Here is a 9,194-nt window from a genome sequence, read left to right on the forward strand (position 1 = left end):
ACCAGTAAGTTTCTGGAGGGGTTTGGTGAGATAGCGGGCTAACTGGTAGGTAGGTCCCCCAATATTGCTGACAATAGGGCGTAAGGGCACTGATTCCTTGTGGATTTTTGGAAGACCTTGTGGATTTTAGAGTCTAGGTGCTGAAGAATCTTGAAGGGTTAAATACTTGGTAGTTTGAAGAAGGAGACCTGCATTTTTCAGAAGAGATGTTTTCTTCTCTATGCTGGATGTTGGGTTGCGTTTGAGTTTCCTGTAGACTTTTTGGTCTGAGAGTAGACTATTGATTTTACTGCAATAGTCTTCCCTGTTCATAACTACAGTAGCGTTCCCTTTGTCAAATATTGATCTTGTTGTTTTGTTTCAGACCATGGAGAGCTCGGCGTTCTTTTTTGTTTATATTTTGCTTGGGAAGTTTGGCTTTGCGTAGGATGTTGGTTGGTTGGTTCGATTTCTGATGTCATTGCTTGCCTCTAAAGGAAGGTGGAAAATAGCCGTTTCAATTTGGCTGATAATTTCTTCCGTAGGGATACTAGAGGGAGTGACAGCAAAATTGTGTCCCTTAGCTAGCACAGTGACTTCGGATGGTGATAGGTCTTGATCGCTAAGATTCTTTACTGTATGTGTGAGAACTGGCATTTGAGTCTGTGGATTGATCTTATCATACTTGCTCTTCTGTTTTTGTGTTCTTGCTTCGGCTGAGTGAACAGCTTGTTCGTGAGTAACCCGATCCAGTGTTAGCCACAGCTCAGGTTCCAACGATTTTGCAAGAGAGAGATGTAATTTTAATAGTTTTTGGGATATCTCAGCCAAGTTCTTCTTGGTGGCTGAGATTCTGTCTTTGACTAACCTCAACGACGCTTGTCGTAGAATGCCTTTGGCCTGGTTAGAAGATGGAAATGGGTTTTTTAATTGAAAGCATTTCGGTACTACATGATGGTCGCGGCACCGTTTCAGAAATGCTAGGGAGAGCAGTTGGACATGCAAGGACTTCCTGAGTTTGGAAAATAAATTTACCGACCCTAGGATAGCCTCTCCGTGCAGGCTTCTAATACTAGATTTGAGGCTTTCACGGCCATTGATACAATGTCTAGGTATAGCTTCCGGAATGGAGCCGTGTCTTGAATCAGCGATGTGCCGACGTTTCGCAAACGTTGCAATTTGCATCATCAGGGCTGAAAACTCTGATACTGAGCTCCCTTGGGTAAAAGTTGTCCTTATATGCCCTCCTCCCCCCCCCCCTTGTGTAGATGGTGTTAGGGAGTAGGGGACGAGGCTTGAATCCAGCCAATCAGCCAACCAGCTGATCAATTAAAATACGCTGAGAAAAAACGCGTCGAGTATTTTTTCGTCAAAATCGGAGGTGATGAGTGTAAATTGTATAATTACATATAAATCTAATGACAAATTATTATTACTAACTGAATGATGTTCCTATTGACGTAATATTTTGCCATCCAATGGCAAAATATTATACTACTGATCGGATGGTATTCTTATTAGTAAATATGCAATAGTAACTAATATACCATTCATTGAATGATATTCCTACTGGAGTATATCCAATAGTAAAATATTTTATTATTAACCGAAAGATTTTCCTACTGAACTCTTTAAGTAGTAAAATTATTCGTTAATGACAATACCGTTGAGTCCATATGATTTTATCATTAGTCCAAATGATTTTACCACTGATTTCAATGGTAATACTATTAACATTTTTCACGACGGGAATCTATAGAGTTTTCTTTGCACATTGCGAAACAAGTCAACTTTTGTTTGCACTTCTAGCTCAAATATTATTTAATAATAATAGCTTAGGGTATGCGTTATATAAAATATTATTTAATAATAATAGCTTAGCGTATGCGTTATATGGTAGCGGTATTATCTGCACGAGAGAATTTTACAAAAACACAAGATTTGGTAAATATGAAACCCCCGTAATTAATTTCTAAATAATTTTTGAACGAGAAGTGTGCAAACGAAAAGTTTCGACTTGTTTTGTAATGTGCAAACGAAAATCTATGGATTAAGTCAATTTAAATTTAATTTGCTGAAGGTTGGAGAGCTAGTATAAAGATAGCCCTCCTAAATTTGTTTTTTTAATAACTTTTAAATGCAAAATGTAAACGAAAATACTGAGGAGTATGTATACATGTGCAAACAATATGTAAATGATTGACGTGTAGAAAGTTTTTTTTCAAAAGTTGGGGGCTAACTTAACAAGGCTCATTGCCGAGTCACCCGAAGCCTCAAAATATTTTTCTGTTCGGGCAACACATCGCTTGAAAGAAAGGGCAGGTGAAAGAGAACACGATAAGATCCGCCGCTGACTTGTATCTGGCAACTGAACGGTGATGAAATAAGAACAGATATAAAAAGACTCCTCGTCTTTATCTAACGAATTCCTCTTCTCGACTTCGCACGGAATCCAACTATACCTAACATGGAACAGAACGATTTTTACTATGTGATATAAACAAGGTTCTGGTTCCTATTGTTGTTGGCTTTACCATTGTTCTCGGTTCCGTGGGTAGAACGCTTAATTAGAGGAAAAATGTTAGGTGTAAAAAATATTCTGAGTTTGAGACTTATAACCTAGGAGCCTGGTTTACATCGTGCACTTGATAAGCGTACTAAATAGTAACTTTCTATTAAATAATCTTAATATTGACAATGCATATCAAGGACGACGCATTCAATCGATACAATACGCGTCTTATTGATGAGTATTATATCAACTTAATATAACCGTTGTTTATATACATCGTCGATATTAGGATTATTTAATAGAAAGTTACTATTTAGTACACGTATCAAGTGCACAATGTAAACCAGGCCAGTAACTTTCTAGCCAATGCTAGAGGCTTGAGAGGCGAGATAAGACTGACTGCCCAACTACTGCCTAGCGGTGTTCTTGTGGTCTGGTTTTTAAGGATGTATCTGAGATACAATCGGTGACAAAAATGCTTGAAAAACGAAGAATTTGAATATCTGCTTTAAACCTAATGACAACTGATATAAATAGTGACTAACATAATATATTTCTTGCTTGAAAAGTTATTTTTTATTTTCTCAGCAATTTATTACTTTTATTTGGTTTTTTTTCAACTTTCTATAATAAAACTTTTGGCAGGGAAAATGCTCTGAATTCAATTTTAGAAATTAAGTTTCGTATTTATTTAACATTAATATCCATCAGTGCAAAGGAAAAAAAAGTAATTGGGATAAGTTAAAACAGGTAAATATGCATTGTCTGAACAATAACTATCAATATTATTTGTTGTTATTATAAGTATTTAATGAAAAAAGTTAAACGTAGTAACAGCGTACCATGTAGTTTGTGGCTTGTACGTTGGCAGTAATGCACTATGCAGACAGGTTAGGGTACGTTCAGATTCCCTACTCGGGTGCACTCTAATACTAGAAGTGCTATAGTATATGTAACATATACTATAGTGTTTCTAGTAATAGAGTGCACCCGGGTAGGGAATCTGAACGCACCCTTAGATGAAACAATAAAAGCCTCAAATTTCACACTTATCCTATTGTTCATCGAAATTATTTAATTTGTCTTGTCCTCTGCATGAAACAATGCAGACAAAACAAGAATTTACGATGTAACTTTATCATACTGATTTATAGGTTATTCGTTTGATACACCAGCTGATTGTAACGTTGCCGCATCTCCACAGTCCAGTTACTAACTCCTTACGACAATCGCAAAATTGTCACAAATAAAAATTAATTTCTCTGAAATCGTGTTGTGAAAACTAATCAAATTCTGCAAATTCCGATAATTCAGGATCTATATGTATAAAAATATTACTAAATTTTTGGTACTATTTCTTCTATACGTTTTTACTCATTATATTCAGGAAAGTTGCTTTTGCCATAAGAACACGTGTAAAATTAACGTAATAATTACTCTTCAACGGTTTAGTGAATCAACTTGAAATTTTTTTCAGTATATTATAGATAATTAAGGAAAAGTTACCCAAAGTTTTATCAAATTGGTACTATTTTTATAGCTCACATACATCCTTAAAATGGGATGTTATGATGATGATACCATTTAGGATATTTTCCCTGAAAAAAGAACGATTCCTGACTAGAGTCCGGACTAGGAAAGTCAGTACGTTCCTAGTGTGTTGAATTTCTGGAAATATTCAAGTAAATGAAATAAAAAAGAAATGTTAGCATCCGAGTTTCTCAGTCGGTCAGATGTGATAAACTATACTATTTGTTACGACCATACTACGTTACGAACAATCATACTATTAGCGTGTTCGAATGGCTCTGGGTTAATCGACCCTGGGTTATTAAAACCAAGTTCATTGGTCGAATATTTTCGTATAAATTTTGTGATTGGCTAATGAAGTCTTGTAACGTCAATAATCGCTCTCGGAACGATTAACCCAAAGCCATTCGAACACGCTAATATGTTTCGAAACAAATCATTAATATGAAGCTTTATTACGAATAATCATTATGTTACGAAACAAGTTATTGACTTTGTTTACACGGCAGCTTAAAACCGGTTTAATAACTATCGTAGTTAGTGAACTCTTAAATTCGATTGGAGTATATTTCTAGATCTAAAAGAATATACCAATCGGATGCGAGACGGATTTTTTACTAAATACGGTTGTTACTAAACCGGTTTTAAGCTGCCGTATAAACTTAGTCATTGATATGAAGCTTTAAAGTTGTCATACTGCCGACATCCGTATTATCCGATGTACATTGCGAGGAAAACCTCACGATTAGTGTTTCTCATAGACGAATGTAAAATTGTCGCGAGTACGATTGTGTACTTATACGAGGAATTGATTCATAAATATAAAAAACATTTCACTCAGAAAATATTGAAGCATTATTACTTTTAAAAGCAATATTTCGCACTAAAATACTTATTCCTGTAGGAGAATGCCGTGCGTTTTAGCACGCGCATAAAATCGGCCCTTTCCAGGACCATTATAATGTACAAATCTGACCTTCCTACAGTGCACATTGGATAATGCGAATGCTGGCGATATGACAACCAGCGGTATTTAAAGCTTCATATTTCGAGAATAACTTGTTTTAAAGTTATGGTTCAATTTTTGGTTTTAAGTTATGGTTAACTTATGATTGAATTCATCTTGGAATGAAGTACCATATACTGGAGTTTAAAATATTGTGTGCCATTTAAAAAAAATTGAATCAAAAATATATGAAATATGTGAAGTAGAGGAATGACGATGATATCATATAACCATAGGATATCGTAACTTTCCCTTTATATACCCTACAAATTTCTCTTTCATTTAAACAATTATTTTCTAACACTAACGTATACAAGTTATTCAGGTACATAATTCAGGTATATAATTTTATTTCTGACACACGTACATGCATACTGTGATATAATTCTTGTTCGATTACATAGTATTATAAAATATAACTTGATAAAAAATATAGACAAAATAACGTATGAAACGTAAAGTAGCGCATTAAAGACAAAAAAATTAAAAATTTTATTTTATTTACATATTTGTGTAATTAAACAAACTTTTTTATTTGACAGATAAAAGGAATCTGCAATGAAAAGGAGACGAAGCAAATGTAGTCAAATCATCATTGAATTATCAGATTCGGATGACGAAAATCATAAGACATTTTCAAAATCAGTAAATAAAAGCTCTATAATGGAAAAAAGTAAAATGAAAGAAAAAGTTAAAAAGAACGATGTAAAGCTAATGAAGAAGATAGAAAAAACAAATGCACGGAGTAAAATTCATAGATGTTTTGATGAAGAAGATTTGGAAACATTTAATAAAAAGAAACGAAAGCTAGAAGTAATGTCATTTACAAATTTCGATATGGAACTATCGCAACAGAAACAGAAAAAAAACCCAAATATAAATATCAATGAAAGATTAAGTCCTAACTTTGGACGATCTATGGAATGGACCGATGTTGATTATATAAGTGAGATAAATAACGTGGATAGACACATTACAGAAAATGTAGTAAAACTTTTTAAGGAGGATAATACTATACCTTTCATTGCAAGGTACAGGAAAAATATGACCGGATCTATGGAACCAGACAAATTGAGAGCGCTTAAGAATAGTTTCGACGAAGTCAAGGTTATTAAGCATCGTGCCACAACAATTATCAAAGCCATTGACAAATTAGGAAAGTGGTCACCAGAAATTCATTCTATTATAACATCTACAAAATCTCTTATTGATCTTGAATATATTTATTCTTCATTTAAATCAACAGCAAAACGATCTCTAGCAGAAAAAGCAAGAGAATTAGGTCTGTTGAGTGTTAGTGATGCTATTTTACAAGGACAAAAGATACCGTTGTTGGCATCTTTAGTAGACAAACGAAAAGAAGGTTTACGAAATGAGAAAGAAGTGGAAGATGGTATTGTACATATAATAGCAGACGTTATTAGTAAAAATAAAGACATTTTCGAGAAAATAATTACTTTACGAGAAACGTCTGCCATAGAAATACAAACAAATCAATATAAAACAAAAGAAATGTTGAAAGATAAATCAAAAAATATGATGGACAAGCAGAAGTATGAGATGTATTTCAATTTTAAGATGACTGAAAGAAACATTAAGCCTCATCAAATATTAGCTATTAATCGAGCTGAATCTAAAAAAATTCTTAGTGTGAAAATCATTATTCCAGATACTTTCGAACAAGCATTTAAAAAATATTGTTTGTCGCGTTTCGCATTTGCAGCGAAAACAACAGAATTGCACATGCATTTACTGAGCAAAAGTGTCGACTACGCTTATAAAAATCTGTTTAAGCGAATGGTGACACGTCGTATAAAGGCTGAAATGAAAATTAGAGCAGAGACAGCATCCATAGAAGTTTTCGCGAATAATGTTAAGCAATTGTTTCTAGTTTCTCCTATCCGAGGTAAAATTATTCTTGGTATAGATCCAGGTTTCAGTCACGGATGCAAACTCGCTGTTGTGTCGGAATGCGGCGATCTTCTCGATACCAGTGTAATATATCCTCATACAAGGTCCAAGGCATCTTATAAACATTCAATTGATGTATTAGTAAATCTAGTAAATAAGTATAAGTGCACAATATTAGCATTAGGGAATGCTACAGCGTGTAGGGAGACCGAATTATTTCTCAAAGAAATAATAAAATCAAAGGCGTTCGGTTTCTTGGATGTAACGTATACCATTGTCAACGAGGCTGGATCTTCGATCTACAGTTGTAGTCCTGAAGCAAAATCTGAGTTTGCAAATCTTGATGTAAATTTCATATCAGCTATTTCTATAGCAAGACGTCTGCAGGATCCATTAGCAGAATTAGTCAAAATAGATCCGAAGCATTTAGGAGTTGGAATGTATCAGCACGATCTGCCGGAAAAACAATTAATGAATGCGTTAAACGAAGTAAGTACAAATTTCTTATTTTTAATAATAGTAATAACAATAATAAATTACATGTTATAATTACATACTAAATTATAACTATAATTATAATTATAAAATTCTCTAATATACGGGTGTCCCACCTAACTTGACCATCTTAAATATCTCGTTTATGTTTTATGATAGGAGGATGCCAAAGGGGGACATTATTCAATTCGGGGAGACAAATACTGCAAAAAACAAGAAATTTTTTCAAGTTCATATTTTTTAGGATTTCAAAGTCCTTATCTTTCTTTTTATATGAGATTACATATTTTTATCATCGCGATAGCTAATGTCAAGACGAATCCAACGACTTACAATACTATGATCTTTACGTGACCTTGAGTATGAAAAAATTCACAAAAACTGTACAAAGGAAGTCATATCATCTGGTAATCATAATTTTATATCATCTGGTGTTGTCGGAATGTTAAAACCATAGGGAGATTAATAATAATAAATTTATTTTAACAAGTGTTCTAAATGATGTTTATTAACTTCAATACATTTATGTAAACTAAATTATCGTAAGAGTTGAACTATTTCCAAATTATTCTTATGTTTGAAGTAGGTGAACTGGCATTAAACCGACGAATTACTAAACATGTTCCTTGTAACCTCAATATCAACATATCTTAGTAAGTTGTATTTACATTTATTAGTCTCCTTTCGGTTACGATTCAGAAAGTTAAAATAATATTTTTTGTTATTAATCTCCCTGTGGTTTTAACATTGCGACAACATCAGATGATATGAAATTATGATTATCATCAGATGATATGACTTTCTTTGTACAGTTTTTGTGAATTTTTCATATTCAAGATCACGTGAAGGTCATAGTATTGTAAGTCGTTGGATTCGTCTTGACATTGGCTATCATATCGCGATGATAAAAATATATAGTCTCATGTAAAAAAATGACAATAACCTTGAAATTCTAAAAAATATAACCTTGAGAAAAATTTCTTGTTTTTTACAGTATTTGTCTCTTCGAACTGAATAATGTTCCCCTTTTGCATCCTCCTACCGTAAAACATAAGCGAGATATTTAAGATAGTTCTAACCAAGTTAGGTGGGACACCCTGTATATTCTTCACTCAAAAAATAATGTAGGATTAGGTTCATCAAAAAATTACTAAAAAAAAGTTAATAAATAATAAATATCTTGGTAAATATTTTATAAATAAATTAGTAAATCTAAATATTCTATAAACTTTCAATGAAAACTTGACGTATTTAAATGTCGCAATGCAATCTGTGCATGGCGAGTGCTCTTGATTTTTATTTTTAATCCTTTCTAAAACTTATTAGTGCAATATAATTGAAATAAACTAAAATATTTTTACATATGTCTACAAATGCTAAATTCCGAAACTTGTATATCAAACATAATTTATGCAATATTATGTTTATATTTTAACAAAAAATGGGTAATCTACAGAAAAACTTAGACAGCAAATATTTTTACATATGTCTACAAATGCTAAATTCCGAAACTTGTATATCAAACATAATTTATGCAATATTATGTTTATATTTTAACAAAAAATGGGTAATCTACAGAAAAACTTAGACAGCACAAATTCGTTGTCAACGAGGCTGGATCGTGCTTTAACGTTGTCAACAACAAGATAAGTGTTCTCATTGAAGAAATTTGAAGTGCTTTTTATATTATTTTCAAATGACTATTCAAAGTCAAACCAATTGCATCATATAATGTGCTCTTCTTCTCGCCCCCCCCCCCCC

General features: G+C 33.1%; 1 protein-coding gene across 5 annotated transcripts in view; it reads left to right on the forward strand.

Moving 5' to 3' along the window:
- The window catches only part of LOC116846735 (S1 RNA-binding domain-containing protein 1), a 117,291-nt gene that overhangs the window by 37,227 nt on the left and 70,870 nt on the right, over positions 1–9,194 (forward strand). For 4 of the 5 annotated variants that reach the window (XM_032820959.1, XM_032820957.1, XM_032820960.1 and 1 more), the window contains one exon: positions 5,570–7,427. In XM_032820959.1, coding sequence (XP_032676850.1) covers positions 5,586–7,427 — 1,842 coding nt within the window. In that variant the 5' untranslated portion in view covers positions 5,570–5,585. Of the gene's footprint in view, positions 1–5,569; positions 7,428–9,194 lie in introns of those variants that run through there. The other variant, XM_032820961.1, reaches the window with a different exon arrangement.

Source organism: Odontomachus brunneus, unplaced genomic scaffold, assembly GCF_010583005.1.
Source record: "Odontomachus brunneus isolate Ranch 3 - 2012 unplaced genomic scaffold, Obru_v1 Obru_scaffold_068, whole genome shotgun sequence".
NCBI lineage: Eukaryota > Metazoa > Arthropoda > Insecta > Hymenoptera > Formicidae > Odontomachus > Odontomachus brunneus.